The sequence below is a fragment of the Lipotes vexillifer genome, unplaced genomic scaffold (genome assembly GCF_000442215.2).
Source record: "Lipotes vexillifer unplaced genomic scaffold, Lipotes_vexillifer_v1.1 scaffold268, whole genome shotgun sequence".
Lineage (NCBI taxonomy): Eukaryota > Metazoa > Chordata > Mammalia > Artiodactyla > Lipotidae > Lipotes > Lipotes vexillifer.
This window is the reverse complement of record NW_006796561.1, coordinates 589735-608583: the sequence shown is the minus strand read 5'-3', so window position 1 is coordinate 608583 and position 18849 is coordinate 589735. Positions and strand designations below refer to the sequence as shown.

The following is an 18849-nucleotide window of genomic DNA, read 5'->3' as shown; positions in this document are numbered from 1 at the left end:
CTTTTTAATATCTTTTTACATTGACTGATTTTTTAAAATAAATATGTTCTTTTATAGTCAGAAAAAAACAGTAAAACTAGTTTTCATGTAGAAAAAAATGGCATTTATACAGAACAACTCTGGATTACTCTATCCTATGAGATTTTCTCTTCCATTTAATTCTCCCTCCCCCATCAGTGATCAGAGTAAGGGGCCATGAGTTCATCTTGCCCAAAGGACCTCTGAGATGAATGGTATTTGGTGATTAACTAAACCAAGCAGGAAAACAAAAGGCTTTTCTTCTTTTAACAACCTGCATGCAGAATCAAAGATTGTTTAAGCTTATCTATAAAGTTCAAGGAATCAAAGGTTGACAAACTTTTTCTATGAAGGGCCAGTTAGTAAGTATTTTTGGCTTTGCGGGCCATATGCAGCTACTCAGTGTCGTCATGGTAGCATGTAAGTAGCCACGGACAACACTAAAACAAAGAAGCACAGCTGTGTTCCAATAAAACTTGATTATAGATGCAGAAATTTGAATTTTATGTAGTTTTCTCATGTCACAAAACACTATTATTTTTATTTTTTTTCAACCATTAAAAAATTTAAAAGCTGTTTTTAGCTTGTGTGCTATACAAAGATAGGTGATGGGACAGACTGGCCCATGGCCAGTAGTTTACCAGCCCCGGTTAGAGGTAACAGAGTCCTTTATTTCACAGATACAGAAACTGAGGTCGAGAAAGGTGAGTGCCTTCCCCAGCATGACAGACCTGGTCTGAGGCAGAGCTGGGACCAGGAAGCAGAACTTCTGATGCCTAGTCCAGTGCTCCTTCCTCCTCACCACACACAGGCCGCACTGGTTAAAATCAAGACTCTTTTTGTCCCAACCATGCCAACACAATTGGGAAAAAAAAAAGTCAAATTTTAATAATATTATCTCTGGGGAGATTATTAGAAAATGTTAATAAGACAAAATATAACAAAGGTGAAATGTCTGTATTTGAACTGGATCTATAAATATAAAGAGCTGCAAACGTCTGGTTAATTTTATTTGTATGCGTTGTCAGGCTGGGCAATTCTGATTACCCAGATGATTCAGGCTACTTTGGCATAAATTATCAACTTAGTAAAATAATTGTTGCCAAATCTCTCATTCATTTTGGACAATGAAAACTAACCACTGTGAAAACAAAAGAGGTAGGACGCTCACCAAGGTAGGAAACACCTTCTTCTGGAGATATGGTGCCATATTTTACCATCATCTTCACAAAGTCAATCAACGTTTTCATGATAGTAATCAAGGTTTCTTTCTCTTTTGCCTCTTTTTCTATATAAAAGGACAAAATAATTTTTTAAAGACTAGTGGAGTATAGCTTCATCTTTCAATGTTAATTTATGAAATACAGCATCTTATTGAAATAGTTCTCCCTACATATATAGCTAAGCCATTTATAGCTAAAATATATTTAATTTCTGAAAAGCCCAAGACTTGATTGGTAATACAGAACAATGTACAGGTATACTGAACTTTTTCAGAAATGGGTAATTATAACTTCTCCAAAACGGTTTACCTTCATCTAAAATATTTTATTGATAGAGTAGATGATAGAGACAGTTTGCAACCTGAGATAATATAAACTCAAAAGGAAAGTTAGAAGACTGGTAACCCAACAACCTTTCTCTACTCTGGTCGTATGTTTTTGAGGGAAGGAATGACCTGTTTTCATTAATCAAGCTTAATATTTGAAATAGGGACACACATGTTTAGTTTTTAAATGCAATGTTGATTTTTTAACAGTAGTATATATTGCTTTCTAACATTTATTTCATTTGAAAGAATAAACGCATATGGTGAAAATATTCCAATGGTACAGAAGTAAACAGTGAAAGCAATATTCTCTTCCTCTCCCTCCCCACAACTCCTACTTCCTATAAGCAACCACTACTAACAGTTTCTTGGAAACTTCATATTTGACATACTGTTCTGTATCCTGATAGAACAAGATGGCCAATGATTCCATAATAGTTCAGTGGCTATACTAATTCTAAAATCAGAAAAAAAAATCTATTTCCATTTTTGAAGGAAAGAAAAACTAAGTTGCTAGAGAACTGTTTCCCTATTCTTTCAGCTGCCAGGAAGGATTTTCTCTGCATACTTCTAGCCTTTCCCCCCATTTTTTCATCCTCCACACAGATGAGGTTGGTAGCCAACAGCCATTAGTCTACTTTTCTTGACGGATGGGGATTTGGAATCTTCCCCTGGAACAGTGGAAGGCAGGGAACTGAAAAATGTGCCTGCTGTGCAGACTCAAACTCTTCCAGGATTGGCTGCTCCATGAGCTAGACTGAGGGTAGGGAGCAGACAAGCCCACTGCTGGCTCTCACACCAAGCTACATTCTACAACCCGGTCTGTATCAGTAGCAAAGATACTTTGGTTTTCTCAATTGGTTCAGACCTTGGGTAAAAAAGATGGGTACTACCAAAGACCTCAGTGTAAGTATTTAAATTAAAAGTCTATACAAATAAAGGCAATAAGGAACGGGGTCAAGGAAACTGAAAGATAAAAACACACAAAATAAAGAATATTCCATACAGTGGAATCTTAAAAATACCACAAAAGTCACAAAGTTGGGAGAGAGGAAGGTGGGAGAAGAGGTGTGGGAGAGAAATCCTGGAAAAGGGCAGGTAAATAATAACTTCAGCAATCACATTATGTGCTCAAGGTCACATCCATATAAATATTTGGTATTATGCTGATACACTTCTCTGACAAGAAGTGACTCACCAGAATGACAGAGGTTCTGAGCTGGGTATCTGCCAACCAGTGGGCCAAGAATAGACCCTCAAGATGTACAAGCCCTGCAGACACCAGCAGGGGGGCTGATACCATCTGGCCAATGTCTGGGATTGAAGGACAAAAGGATGTTCCCCAGAAATGAAGTCTACTCTAAGGTCACTTCTTGGGGAAAGATGTTACAATTACAGAAATCTTTATTACAAATGTTCAAACTGGCCATGAATCTTTAAACAGGAAGAAGAAAAGCTATAAGGCAGTGCAGGGCAGCTATATGGACAACAACAACAGAAAATTGGCACATTATTATCTTCCTTGCAGATTAACCAAAAATAAACATGAACTGAAATCTTCAGTCAACTTATTTTGGTGCACATATAAAAGAAAAGAGAACAACACATTAAGGACTTTTTTTAAAAAAAAAAAGCAGAACATTTCCCAAGCGTGTTTTGGGCTCCTGACCTTCATTAGTCCAATGTTTAGTTCAATTCATTTGAAGACAAGTTGAAAATATCTAAAAAGCAAAATTCTGAATCATTTAAAAATAATAAATTATGTTCCATTCACTGTTCTTACTAAGAGAGGAAAATAAAGCCTTTTTGAAAAGAGACTTGCAATAAAAGTTGAGGCTGAACTGGGTCAGGCCAGGAACACTCTGATTCATCTCTATATCGGCACAAGGTTCACTACAATCCCAGAAACACAGCATGTGTTCAATACCTGTTTATTGAACAAATAAATGAACCCTCTGTTAACATGAAGATTAAATTATCCAGAAATTCCACCTTTCCTGATTACCCTTTCCTAAATATTTCCATGGCTAGTACACTTCTTTTGAAAAAAATCAGTGTGAACTATTTTCCCCGAGGCCATAATATACGTCATAGACAGCTGAATTTAGAAATTGAAAACAGGAAGAAAAAAACCCCACCCACACATTTCCTGGAATTACTGTTTCTGTTCCACATGGTCAGAAAACAATGTTTACCTGAATCAATACTTTTCAGTAGTGCATAGAAGTTTGGGAAATACTGGAGTTCCTCAAAGTTGTCTTCACTGTAGGTTTTAGTTCTCCTTTCCAAGCCATTCGTCAAGGTTAAGGTGTTAGATACTGTTTCGTCATTTTCTCCATTAGTAAAGCCATCTTGAATTGCTGCCATTGGAGTCTACAGTGGGGGAAAAATCAATACAAAATAAACATTTTTGTTAGAACTGATGACAATCCAGGATGATTCTTTCCTCTGTGATGCCCTTGAATTGAAGTGCAAGAATATCTCTTCCTTTGTAAGCTCGTGCAGGATCAAACTCTTTTGCAGGTGTGTGGGCAACTAGTTACATGGGAAGATCACTGGGATTTAGAGACAGGTGCTTTACCTGAAGACCCTGGCTCCTGCTCAGGGGAGAATGGACAGGTTGCTGCTCTGGCCAAGTTTCCCTCCACCAGTTCTCATGAGTGTTTCTTCATAGAACTGCCTTTCACCAAGGAGGGGAGCTTTGAGTTTATACAATCTACCAAGAGGGATGGTGCCAAGATACAGGAAAGCCTGTCACAATGTCTAATACTAGCAGAGCAATCATACCTTAGTGATTCCTGGGTGACATTTTAAACGCTGGCTGGGAGGGTACACAAGACTCTTTTTCCCAAACTTGATGTGTGTCCAGTGTTCCCTATCTTAATGATCCATTCTCCACTGAGTGAACTAGAAAGAAATGTAAGAGCCTTTCTTGCCTCTTCATTTCCCTGCATTCCATCCATCAGTAGCCTTATTGGCCATACTGTCTAAATTTATCCCAAATTTGTACATTTCTCACTTTCTCCACTACCCCACTCTAGTCCAAGCTACCTTCACTTCTTAGTTTTTAACTGGTACACCACCCACCTTCCAATCTCTTCCCAACCCTGCATTTTCCATGTTGTAGCCAGTTATCTTTTTAAAAATATGATCATGTGACTCCTTTGCTTAAAATCCTTCAGTGTTTTCCCATTGCTCTTATGATAAAGATCAGAATCTGTACATGGTTGATAAGACCCTGCTGATCTGGCCTGGGTCCACCTCCCCAGTCTCATCTCTCATTGCTCTCTCTGTGTGGCAGCCACACTGTCCTTGTTTCAGTTACTTGGGTACTCCACACATCCTTCTCTACATATTGCCTATCATATTCACAAGTTAACTCCTATTCAGCCTTCAGTTTTTGGCTCAAGTCACCTCCTCCGGGAAGCCTTCCCCAAGCCTAAGTCCAAGACAGGTTCCTTTTTTATGAGGTCTAGTAGAACCATGTTTCTTTTCTCAGAGTACTTAATGCAGTCACAATTAAAATACATGACTGGGCTTCCCTGGTGGCGCAGTAGTTAAGAATCTGCCTGCCAATGCAGGGGATACGAGTTTGAGCCCTGATCCGGGAAGATCCCACATGCTGCAGAGCAACTAAGCCTGTGTGCTACAACTACTGAGCCTGAGCTCTAGAGCCTGCGAGCCACAACTACGGAGCCCACGTGCCACAACTACTGAAGCCCGTGCGCCTAGAGCCCACGCTCTGCAACAAGAGAAGCCACCGCAATGAGAAGCCCGCGCACTGCAATGAAGAGCAGCCCCCACTCGCGCAACTAGAGAAAGCCTGCGCGCAGCAACAAAGATCCAACAGAGCCAAAAATAAATAATTTATTAAAAAAATAAAATAAAGTAAAATAAAATAAAATACATGACTATTTGAAGACCATCTACCTCTTCCCTTAGACCTTAAGCATAATGAGAGCAGGGACTATATCTTTTTAAATGAGCATTGTACCCCCAGTGTTTGGTACATAGGTGGTACCTCAATAAACATTTACTGAAAGAATATTTTGTTTGCATTTATGCATTTAGATAATATGAGAGAGCAGGTCAAGCATATGGACATTTTAGAGGTGGGAAGTAAGGAGTATATAATGGGAGTGAAGGATCATGAAAATTGCTATGTCAGTTTTAGTTCAGATTGGTAAGTTTGAGTAAAAGCCATGAGTTCTGTGATAAATCTAGATAGTTTTTTTTTAGGGTGGGTGGATCTTCAAAAGCTGTTTTTAAAAATGGCAGATGGTGGGGATTGGAAGTCGGGAGTGCAAAGGAGAATTTTTGGCTAGCAGTAAAAAACAAAAACAATCTATACCAATTTCTGTTTTCTAGCCTTCCCTAAAATAGGACCATGTACCCTTTTTCCTTGTATTTGGGATAGGATGTTGGAGAGCCATGGGGTATGGGTGCTCTGGTGGAGAAAATGAAAGGAGAGGTGAGGAGTTTGATATCCTCTTATATCCTCCTATAGTTAGCTCCATCTAGAAGTTTAAAAAGGAATTCAAGGAGGAGAGAATGATTTTAGTAGTTTGGCTGAGGCCAAAGAAAAGATGAAGAGGCAAGGAGTCCAGCAAGGACAAGGACAAGTGAATGGCAAGTCTAAGTAAAGGATGACAGACAGGCCTCTGAGCCAATGGAAAGGGGAAGAAGCAGGTGGAAGGACACAGGGTAGACAGAGAGGCAGCATGAGGCAACTAGCTCTGAGGAATATAAAAGCTGGTGTGGAAAAGGATCACATCAGCCCAAGTTTCTTTTTTGGGGTTTTGGGAGCAGATGATGACATCCACTGTGAACAGAAGTTGGATACCAACTTCTGTTGTGAAATACTTGGATCCAGGGCACTGTGATTATACGAATTGTTATGTGAAATAACCGTTTCACATAATATTATGCGTTATTTTATTCTGGGGTATAAGGCATAATCTTTACTGTGTAATATAACATGCATCTTTATACTATTTTCAAAGTGGAGTTCATTAATATCTTTTAACTCATTGGTATCTCATTAATGTATATATTTTAAGTGGGCTAAAAATGTCACATACCCCAATTCTTATTTGGCACAAACTGAAGTACTAATTATACACAGATTGTATTAATTATATACAAATACAAGTATACACACACATCCATGCACATGCATATACACATACATAATAGATGCATATACATTTGCATATACATACCACTTTCTCTGGTATTTTTCCAGCCTGACTCTCAGTCCTGTTGGTTGGCTTATTGAGTTCCTCTTCATAACTGTTGGCTTCCTTAGAGATCAGTTTTTGTAAAACCTCTGCAACTTCATCTTCCAGTGTGTGTGCCTGGCTTTCTGTGATCTGTTATAAAGAGTCAAAACATATAACTGTTATTCCCATTTTTGTGATTTAAAAAAAAATCCAGACTAAACTCTTTAGTTGAACACATATTTTTAGAAGACTAGAGAATGTTCTGGTCCCTCTTCTGAACATCCCTTGAATATGCCTCTACTACATGCTGGCCTTCACAGTAACTGCTCAGCACTCCTGGGAAGAAGTGTCTTTGGGCCCCATCAGTCCTATCTGTTGGAACCCACAGAATACTTAATTTGAGAAACAACTTGAGGGTTGTTTCTCAGTCCTCAGCTGCAGGTCATAGTAGGTAACCTTTGAAACCTGCAAATTTAGTGCTCTCCTAAAGCCTGCCAGGCCTGTGTTAGTATCTGGGAGCCAAGCTGGGGCAGGGTCAGTTTGAATTGCTTAGGGCTTCCCAATCATTGCGTGGCTTTGCACATCTTATTTCCTTCTCATCTAACACATTTTTTTTTAAAACTTCTGCTGGTTAAATCCTAACCATCCTTCTAAGCTCACTTCAAACACCTCCTCCTCTGAAGCTTTTCCTTATTGCACAACTGGATATAATCCACCCTCTGGCACACTGAACCACTCAGATGGTTCTTATGCACCTTGCATCATGAGCACTTGCGTACTTGTCTAGTGCCTCTGATAAACCATAAATTCCTGGAGGGAAAGAATGGTGTCTTACTTTTCCTCGAGACCCATGGTGACTGGTATAAAGTAGATGTGTTATAAACATTTGGCTCTTTGAATGAATTGGCTTGGCTTCTTAGCATATTCCAACCTAAGATTTGGTTTATTCTCATGCATATGACTTACTAGGCCAAGATTCAGCAGTTTAGAAACGATCTTGTCAAATACTCCTCTGTCATTTTCCTCATAAATCCTGGTAGCAATTTTCTGGACAATGTCTTCAGCAGTTAAAGAAGTTCCATCTAGTTGATGAAGGCCATCTGGATCATCTAGACACAGCAATCACAACTTCACGTTGTGGTGGTCACAGACCTATTTCTTGGATTACATTAGATTTATAATCTATATCTTGTACACTCAAATATGTTTGGAATATGTTTAAGGTGGTGCTTAGCCCATGTAAACTCTTGGTTTAAAATAAAATTTGACTTCAAGTTAAGAACCTAGGATGATAATGGAAATTCTGAAAGCTTCTTTTGTGATTATAAGAGGAAGATCTGAAAATAACACAAAAGGCCTCTCCGTTTTTAGCACTAATAGTACAAAAAGTAAAATACTGTTAGATAGTATGCAGTATTGTTCAAAGCACCCTTCTATATATTATATAATTTGATATTCCATTTCCCCACAAGAGTAGATTGGAATTACCTGCATATGTACTCCCTTTGCAGGCAAATTCCTGGGCTGAGGGTGGGGAAACCTGCCTTACACCCAGAATCAGAGAGTATGTACTGAAGATTTTATGACTTACCTGGAATAACTGTTGACTTGTGAGTATGTGACAGGGCACCTTTATGTAAGGCAGCTTAATGTGACAAGCCTCTTTCTCCAGAGAATGGGGAACTTATTTTATGTACCTGGAATTTAAGCTTTTAAAATGTGATCACAGGTTTGCACAAAGCAATATGTAAATCTATGTAAATCTCAGCAGAGAAGCTCGCAGATATGTATCCTTGGCTTTCCTGGGAATACATTTGGCAGCACTACTCCAGACTAAAGCAAGGGCCCTTCCTGAGGGAAAGGAAGGATACAGTAGGGTTGGTGGCAAGGAAGCTTTGCACTATGTCCACAGAGCACTCCCAGGAATTAATTCGTCTTTTCCAATCTATACCACATGGAACAGTATATTCATATATGCAAGTTTACAAGGCACTTAACCTGTCACTTCTAGGCAGCTTGGAAAGATCAGAAATTTAGCTCCAGTGATCCCTCTTGTTATCTATATATCCTTGGACCACTGTAAAGGAAGTTAATAAGAGTATCTATTTCATGGGATTGTGAGGATCAAATGGAATAAGATGTAAAAGCACCTTTTAAATTGCAAAGTATCGTATGAAAGTTAACGTAGTTTTATGACCGTAGATTTGTACCTGAAATAAAGGAACTACAATTATCTTCTAGAGAAAATAGACATTGCATCCCTAGCCAAATCCTACCCTAATAATTCTGATCATATTCACTCAAAGAAAGAAGAACCTAGTACATATTTCTATTCTGATTCTCTCCTTTTCTTCCATAGCTCCTGGGGATTCATAGACTTTTTCTGGACTCTATGAAGCTGGAAGTATGTGCAGCCTCAGGCAGAATATCCTCTTCTTGTTGTTTGGAAAGAAGCTTAGGAAAATGAGCAGGGTGAGTATACACAGAGGGCTGGAAGTTCTCTGACAGTATATGATTGCTGAATTGTTGGCCAACTCATGAGCTGTGAGCCCTTTAAGTCCTGTGTACCAGCATGACGAATGAGCAGAAAAGTCCCTTAGAAAACCCTGTAAAATCAGTTCCCCTCCTGGCCGACTGAAAATTGAGCTCATCACCCATGTTTTTCAGGAGCAGAGACTCACTATCACTTAGGTCTGATTTTTCCATTTGTGGGTTGCAAGTCAGACTCTCGGGAATATGTGGAGCAGAAACTTCCCTGGGTCTAGGCAGAGGTGGAAGCATTTATTTCCCTTCCCACTTATCCCTCAGGATCTGAAAAAGGAAGAATAGTGGTTGCCTGCTGAAGCTGGAAAATAAATGAGATGACTGTTTTTCAGTTCATTTACTTCACAACAGGAAGAACACTAGCAACGCTCTGAAGAAATAGCTTCCTCCTCTGCAGTGCTGTATTCTCTTGAGCCAGGAACTTCAGGCTCCCCTAGCAGAGCTTCGCTAGATGGGGTTGATAGTTGAGGAGTTGGGCAGTGCTCCTTTGCCTTCCAGTGATTTCCCTTCCTCCTCTACAATGGACAGAATTACTCAGAATGGCTTCTCTACTGCTCGTGAAGGGGTGTTTCACCCTCCTATACAGACCTCAGAGGGAAACCAAACGTGAGTTCAATATTTTATGAGTTTTTAAAGCATTTACAACTCTAAGTGGATGCAAAAGGGCCTTGTTCAAAGTTGTCATCTGCTCAGTTACATTTGAATCTCCAGGCATCTAATATGGCACTTGACCTTCATTTATTCAATATATTTGTATTAAAGTCTTAATATGGGCCAGGACTAGAAATAGAGTGATAAAGAGTTTAGATGTGGTCCCTAACTGCACAGAGCTTACTGTCTAGCTCATAGACTGATACATAGTAATTGCTCAATGAATATTTGTTTGGTGAGTGCACACAGGAGCCACAAAGCACTATTTCCTAAAAGAAACTTACAAAAATCCTGAATCATACATACTGTAGAAAACACTGAGAAGGAGAATTGGTGGGTCCTATAGCACAAGCCCATTTAGAGGTTTCCTAAAGGTATAAAAGCACCCTGCAGAAGTTAGGCCCCTTGCCCTCCCTTCTGGGATGTAAGTCTGCATACCTCTGAGGTTCTAGTCACCTGAGTGGTCCCAAACCTTCTGGTTCCAGGATTACCAGGGTATGAGAGAAAATCAGTAATTCACTCATATCATTCTCTCCAAGAATCTTTTCTGTATACTCAAGTGGACTTAAAATGACCCCTAGGGTAAACCTGGAACCATCAAAACTAGCACTTGGTAGTTCTGAACCTATTTGCATGTTAATAAAATGTTGAACAATTTAAACATAAGTTGCTCAAGTTAGTGATCAGATCACAAACAGATCTGCCTCTGTTTGCATGTACAGCCCATCTGACCAAAAAATGCAGTCAAACAAACTTTAGACTATTTTTTTATTTTATTAAATCAAACGGTCGATTCAATCAAAGTGGTTAAATTTATTTTTCATGGGGCTATGCCCAGTGCCTATTTATTTCTAGCCCAAATGTTTTAGTTTAAAAAGTAGAATTCAAAACAAAATGTCCCTGGGAATTCCCTTGTGGTCCAGTGGTTAGGACTCATCGCTTCCACTCCCATGGGTCCGCGTTCAGTCCCTGGTCAGGGAACTAATATCCCGCAAGCCATGCACAGCACAGCCAAAACAAAACAACAACAACAAAAACAAAAACAAAGCCCTCACACAAAAAAAACCCCAAAACATTTCCCTGAATAGTATACAATATGAAATGTGTCAAAATATAAACCATTTCCCCCATGTCATCCATATAAAACACACTTCTGAATTCTCCTCAGGCTACAATAGCCTATAAAAGTCAAATTTAATTGGCAGTTTTTTCTGACAGAGATAATCAGTATAATTCTCTTGTGGTCCGTGGAAAAGAATTAAGACACATAAGAAAATCTGTAGTCACTCCTAAGCACCAGTACTCAGAATGGAAGACACACTGAGGAAGACCTCAATGCCTAGGTACAATAGTTAATTTATTCCCTCATGTATTCTTTTATTTGTGCATTTGTTCATTTATCAATTCATGCAACAAATTCACGAGCTTCAGACACTTGGACTACACCGTCTCTGTTCTCATGGAGTTTTCAGTTTAGTTTAGGAGAAAAAGATAAATCATAAGTAGTCACACTCAAGGATGTAAAATTACAAACTGCAATAAGTGCCATGAAGGAAGGAAATAAGGTTTCTATCAGATCATGTGTGCTGGATGAACCTAGAAAAGTAGACAGCCCATGTAAGAGTGTAGAAGCCACGTTAAGGATCTGGGGTTTTATCGTAAGAGAAATGGGAATCTATTAACAGGTTTTATGCAAAACAGAGACATGCTCATGTTTGTGTGTTGAAAAGATCACTCTGGCTGCTACATGAAGGATAAGATGGAGAGGGTCAGAGCAAATGCTAGAAGATCCATTGGAAGATTTTGCTCTAGTTCAAATGAGACATGACTGGAGCTTGGAAAAAGATGGAGGTGATTTGGGATAGAGAAAAAAATTTTGAGAGATACATAGGAGATAAAATTGCTAAGACTGATGGATTAGAATTTGAGAGGTAAAGAAAAAAAGAAATAGTTTGACTCATAGATTTGTCTTGAAAAGCTGGATGTATAGTAGTGCCTTTCCTAGAGGAAAGAGGGCTAAGTTGTAAGGTGTACAGAAATTATGAATTTAATCTTAGACATGTTAAGTTTGAGGTGCACCTGAGACTTCCAAGGGAAGATAAGTCGGTAGTTAGCTAGATATAGGTCTATAGTTCAGAGAATTCTGGGCTAGTGATATGAAACATCAGGATACAGATGGTAACTGAAGCCGTGGAAAGGTTAGAATGACCTAGGGAGAAAGGATATAGCTAGGAAGAGAACACTGAAAAGGGAGTAACGAATATTCCACTTGGGGAGGGGGGGTATTTTGTTGATTTAATTGTTTGAGAATTATGATATTTTGCTTGTACTAATAGTTAAATTGGAATGTTAAAATGAATTCAATAACATAAAATATAGAGAGTAGATTTAAATGTTTTTCAAAGCATCAGTAAAGGAAACTTTAAAGAGAAAATAAAATCTGGGCTTCTGTGGAGCTGGAGCTTTGCACATTATCAGTAAGTTTGGGCTTTATCTCAATTTTGGACATGACTAATAAAGGATTGTAAGTGTGTAAGAGATATTTTTAAAATATAGGACTTTCTCTTAACGCATAATGGGAGACTCCAAATTAGAGAAAATAGGTAGCAAAACTTATTTTTCTTCATTTACCTTGAAATTTATGATCCAGTCCACTCTTAGTAGAATCATAATCATCAATCAGTCTTCGATTCTTGGTTGAATCAACATCTTCCAGGTTCAATTTATTATCACTTGGAGAACTTTTTACGGACTGTCTTTCCTTGTCATTCTTTTCCTTTTCTGTTATAGCCTTTAGCAGGTTCAAGTTATCAACAAAGGAATAATTGCTCTCACCTGGCTTGTTTTCTGGAAGAAAAGCCCCCAAACCAGGCACATCCGTTTTAGTTAAGCTTCTCATAGCCTACATTATTTAAATTAACATCAGTGTAATTTCTTATTACCTGAAGGGTATGTTTTTTTAATCTTGTCTGCTTCTGCTTCAGCAATCTGTGAAAGAAACAGGAGACAGATCTGGTTTTAAATCATTGCTCCACCACTTATGACAGCTCAGTAATTTAATCTCCATGGGATTTAGCTTTCTTGTTTGTAAGATGTAGTTAATAATTTCTATCTCAAAGTATGTCATAAGGATTAAATGAGATAAAATAAAGGGCAGATGGTCTATAAATATTAATTCCCTCTCTGATAATATTGGTAAAAGATAAATCTCTGATAAAGAAATCTTACAATAGAATGGATGTGATGTTGAGCTTACTGGGTCATTATGCAGGCAGCTCTTTGTATTATACTGAACTCTCTATATTTAACTGTTGGGACATAAAAATTACCAAAATTATATTTCCCATCATAATTTCAATGTATATTATTAAGCTCCTGAGGTTTGTGAATTCAAAATGGCTAAAAATTCGCAGCATAATTACATTAAATAATAATAACTAAAATAAAATGGAATAGCATTTATAATTTTACTTCTGACCTACCTGCTCATTCAAAGGTCTTTCTGCACTTAATTCTCTATTATGTAGGGGTTTGTCTAGAATAAACACACACAAATACAAATGTAATTGTTCATTGGAAAGACAATATGTCTCATTAAATAAAATCTTCTTAAAAAAGGAGAAATATTTTTGGATGACTGTGAAACAAATATATATATATTAACAGAGATTATCAAGATTATACAATAACTATGATTATCAGTGTTGCCTTGCTTATTATCTTGGTGTATTTCCTGAGTTAATACAATTACACTTTTTCTTTTTTTTTTTTGACCAGAAATCTAACATATTGTTCTAACACTTGGTTTACCAGCTGTTTTCAACTAGACAGAGCATAGTCTGGATTGGTATTATTGGCACATTAAAAGCTTTCTTCATACACTGCACGTTTTATGAATAGAATATCTGAGAAAGGTTGTAAGACGACTAGGAAAAAAACAAACAAACAAACAATCCAGAAAACAAGCCACATATTAGGAGGGAAAGCCACCCCCTCCCAATTTCAAAATAAGATCTTTCAAAACAACTTATGTTATTGTTCTATCATGTAAAAAGTGAGGGAGGAAAATCTGTCTTCTGGCTCTGAATTCGAACTGATTTCTCTGTCAGTATGCACGGATATGACGTGATCAGAAAATGAGGCAAGGTGATTTACAGCTTATACCAAGCTTTACCTTTTCATGGCGAAATAAAAGGGAGGTGGGAAGAAAAGTGTCCACGTACCTTGGCTGCCTGCGGGTTTGGGGAAAGCTTGAATTGCGCTGCTGTGGAGCACCAACACCACAATCCAAGTGCCGGTCCAAAGGAACCCCATTCTTCCACGCTTGGCTTCAGAAACAGCCTGGCGCCGGGCTTCCGGAGCTATAGCTTTTGTTGTTATGAATGAAAAGGAGGAGTAAAAACAGGAAGAGCTAGGAGGGCGGGCGCGGGGAGGGCGAGTGGCGGGTGCTCGGAGCTGGTGGAGCTCTCTGGGGCTCCGGAGTAAAGGGATATTAGAAAGACTCTGGGCGCTCGGGACTCAGGTCTTCAGGTGGAGGAGAGCGCTGTCCGCCCCGTGGGTGCTGAAGTTCCTGTGACGCGGAGCGGGCAGCGGGTCGGCTAGGGCGTCACCTTACTCTCGCTCCCTCCTTGAGAGGAAGTGAGGATGGAAGCGCATGCTCCCTGCGAGCCAGAGGCGGGAAGGGGTGGTGTCAGCGACTCGGAAGCTGCTCCAATCCCCACAGCGAGTGGAAGCGGGGAGGACGACAGACTAGCTAGCGTATTTTCGGTGCCGCAGTCCTAGGGGTGCTCCTGCGCTCACGGTCACCTGGATTGCTGTAAGCGTGCACATCGTTGTCGTAACCTCCCAAGTAAACGTTACCTCAGGGACCAAATGCCATCTCTGCCCGTGCACCTGTCAAGGAAAGCTAGATAACCTTGTGCAAGGGGTTCTGCTTAGAGATTATTCTGGGATACCTTCTCCAAAAAGCCCTTCTTTCCATTCCACCTTCTGTACCTAAAAGGTAGATATAATTCTTATATTCTTAGAAAAGCCGTGCCTTTTGTGATTTGGGTTGACATACCAGGGCTCCCTTGGTGCTGTTATTTGTGTCTGAGCTCTATGGAGTCCTTTGAATTGGGATATTTAAGGAACATTCTTTCAAATAGATTGCTGCAGCACACTCTCACTCTCCTAGATGAGGAAACAGAACAACAACAACAAAAATCATCGTTTGTTCCCCTAAGCGTGAATATCCTCATCAGTCCAGGGTAGGTGAGCAATAGGGGCTAGTTTCAATAAAAAATTTCCCCTTCCTCACCGTGGGAAACACCTCTTCAAAGAAAGAAAGGAAAAAAAGAAAAAAAAAAAAAAGCACTTTTGTAAAATTCTTCCCTAGGATTCAATTATGCCTAAGGACTTGGTTGTTCCAGCACTCCTTGAAAAGAGTGGGTAATCATGAAAAGCATTTTTCATCATAACTAGGTCAGGGAGGTTCTTTCTATATTTTGAGAATATTCCCAGAAGCCTAAGATTATTGCATAAAAGGAGCTATCAAAAGACTTTAAAATGATGAATACAAGCAACACTAATGTGAGCAGGGTGCTGAGTAAGCTGTTTAGTCTCTGATTTTTAAACAGAGCTTGGACCCTTTCCTTTGGACTGTGGCATGCTGGGAACTAGTCTGAATAATGACCAAAGAGAAGAATTCAGCACAATCAGGCCTTTGATTTCTGCACCCCTGCTTTTCAAGGAGCAAGTTAGTTGTTCAAGTACCTAAAAATAAACAGATGAATCTCCCTCATTCTGGAAGTCTTTGAATTTGGATATCACTCAAATACTTTCTTTAAGAATCTAAGGAGTACTTTGGATCTAACACCTGCTTTGAAACAAATAGTTGTTTCTTGGCAGTGATGACATAGCATTAATATCCCAGTAGGCTGCATGAAAAAATTGTCTCCCAATTTAAAATCCCAGCCAAGTGAAGGGCAAATTTCCTCTTCTTTAAAACAGAGGTGGCAGGCTCTGTTTACCTTACAGTGTAATTGTGGAGAACAGTTGAGTACATGTCTTGATCAAATCATTTTGATGCCAGGAATATTTTGACACAGCCTAAAAAATAAGTTATGAAGTGTTTTCAGCTTTTCATAAACATTACCAAATATTAGGTGAAATAGCCAGTCACTGAGATTTACTCTGTCGCCCCAGCCTCACTGCATCCTTTGTCCTGTCCTTAACTTACCTCTCCCCACAACATATGTTTGCAGTTGGGAGGGACTCAGGATGGAATTAAGGGAAGGGGTGGCTATTGAGCACGATGCATTGCTTGCCAAAAATGAAAAAGGTATTTGACTCTTCTCTGCCATTTGTACTCAAAGTGACTGTGTTAAATCTAAGAACATGTTCTGTTGCTGACCAAATGAGCTGTGGAGCACTGAGTAAACTGTAAGGCTTGGAGTCATTTACATTCCTCAGTCTTACGGATGTTTCTGCCAGACGTAGTATCTGTCTATGAGTGGAGTAATCCTAAGTTTCATTTATTCATTCATTCATTTAAGAGATAAAGTTTCATTCATTCATTCATTCATTTAAGAGATATTTACTGAGTATTCAAAATGTACCAGGTATTGAGATAATTGCTGGGTATGCAAAGATAAGTAAGGTATGGTCACTGCTGGTCTTACAGCCTGAAAGAAAGGACTGTGATTATAACAAGCACCACCACAACTATTTACTGAATAGGTTTCATGTGCTACACATTGATCTCACTTAAATGTAAGTGAACAAATAAACATGAGAGTGTGTTATGGGTTCCCTGTTATACGTGCAGAGTTCGGGTTGGGTGCAAATAATGGAGTGAATGATCAGGAAAGGTTTCAAAGAGAAGATCTCTTTCCTTAATAATAAAAATTTAAAATATTTGATTATTGTGTATAAGCACACTATAAACATTGAATAATATAAAAATATATGTTGAAGTTGCAAGACAAGTGTCATTGACACAGATCAGGTGATCATGAAATAGACAACATACAATGCACAGTGACTTTGTCAATGCTGTTTGTATATGTGTGGACACACATGGTTTGATTGTTGTATGCTCATTCACTGGTATAGAAGATGCCTTTTGTGCTGAGTCTTGAAGATAGAGATATTTGAACTTGCTTATATTTATTAGAGGAAAAAATTTATATTATTATTGCATGTTATATTACAGAAAATTTCAGACAAACACAAAAGGAGTAAAAATACTGAAACAAACTCCTTGAATTCATTACCTAACTTCAATAATCATTAATTCATGACCACTGTTTTTTTTTGTTTTGTTTTTTGTTTTTTTTTTTTTGGTATGTGGGCCTCTCACTGTTGTGGCATCTCCCCTTACGGAGCACAGGCTCCGGAAGCGCAGGCTCAGCGGCCACGACTCACGGGCCCAGCCGCTCTGCGGAATGTGGGATCCTCCTGGACCCGGGGCACGAACCCGTGTCCCCTGCATCCGCAGGCGGACTCTCAACCACTGTTCCACCAGGGAAGCCCATGACCACTGTTTTTATTTTATATTCCCAACCAATGGATGATTTACGTGTAAAAATCCCAAACTTCATATCATTTCATCCACAAGTATGTCAGGATATTTACCTAAAGGATAAGGTTCTTTTTTGTCCTAGCATTACTGTAATACCTTTATCATATCTCATAATAATACTATTCCTTTAGTATCATCACATAACCAGTCAGAGTTCAAATTTCCCCACTTGCCATATAAATATTTTTACAGATGGTTTGCTTACACCAGAGTCCAAATTAGGCCATATGCTGCATTTGGTTGGTATGTGAGAGACCCATATTAGTATAAGATATTGCAAGGTTTTCTTTCCCTTCCCCAGACAAGTTAGTTGCTTCCTTAGAATACTGTGCACACTTCCAGTGTAGCATGTATCCCATTGTGCTGCTTTTTGTACATGATTCTTTTCATTTCAAAAATAATAAATATACACTGAAGGAAAAATTCTGAAAAGACAGTAAGTAAAAAGGAGAAAAATTATCTGATAGAGACAACCACTGCTAACTCTGGGCATATTTCCTTTTGGTGCATGTTTTTCTAAGAAAATATACACGTATTTATAAAATCGTATCTCTCACTGTAATTATCTCCTTACATATTTAGCTGTCTATCCCACTAAATTGTGAACTCTTTAAGGGTAAGGATCTTATCTTGCTTACCCTTCACTTCTCAGCCCGTCTTATAGCATCTGGAAATCCATTTGCTTAAGTAAATGAATGAAGTGATGAAGGGTTGCCTGTTCACCTTTGGTCTTCAAATGCTGAGACCATGATGGCTGTCCCACATTGGAGGATCATGACAGTCTTGCAGGGCCAGGAGCTGCCAGTTCCTTCAAGAGCTGTTAGTCACTCTGTCAGCATGATCATCCACTCAGCATTTTCTTTACAAAAGAGTAGGCTTGCAGAAGAGTGTTCATGAAAGGACTAAAAATAGAGAGCCAGAGCTGGCAAACGCTCACACAGCTACAGAGCTATAGGAATGGATCCATTGCTGTTGAAAAGACTGACACAGAATGCCAACACTAGAGACGGCTACTGGTGTAGCTCAAAAGAGAAATGTGGAATCTGGAAATTCACCATCAGAGGAAAGTTGAAGTAACCAAGGATGATGGAAATGAGCAAATAAAAAGACTAAAACAAGGAAAGTAAAAACATGGAAATGCAAAGAGTATATGAATAAAGAAAATGGGCCCAAATGACAAGATGTGATAGGCCACCTACAGAGTGCAAAGTACCAACACTGAATCTGAGAGTGGGAAGGAGGAGAAGGCAGCTGGATGGCAAAGATTTTTGTTGTTCACTTACCTCATTTGTACCATGATT

At 39.0% G+C, this 18849-nt stretch overlaps 1 protein-coding gene across 2 annotated transcripts in view; it reads right to left on the bottom strand.

Moving 5' to 3' along the window:
* The window catches only part of SCG3 (secretogranin III), a 37943-nt gene extending 23345 nt beyond the window's left edge, over nt 1-14598 (bottom strand). Inside the window, exons 1-8 of one of the 2 annotated variants that reach the window (XM_007468712.1) lie at nt 14208-14598; nt 13467-13519; nt 12927-12972; nt 12616-12831; nt 7756-7898; nt 6790-6939; nt 3763-3940; nt 1190-1306 (exon numbers count right to left, since the gene is read on the bottom strand). In XM_007468712.1, coding sequence (XP_007468774.1) covers nt 1190-1306; nt 3763-3940; nt 6790-6939; nt 7756-7898; nt 12616-12831; nt 12927-12972; nt 13467-13519; nt 14208-14298 — 994 coding nt within the window. In that variant the 5' untranslated portion in view covers nt 14299-14598. The remainder of the gene's footprint in view (nt 1-1189; nt 1307-3762; nt 3941-6789; nt 6940-7755; nt 7899-12615; nt 12832-12926; nt 12973-13466; nt 13520-14207) is intronic. The other variant, XM_007468713.1, reaches the window with a different exon arrangement.
* Between the last annotated feature and the right edge of the window lie 4251 nt (nt 14599-18849).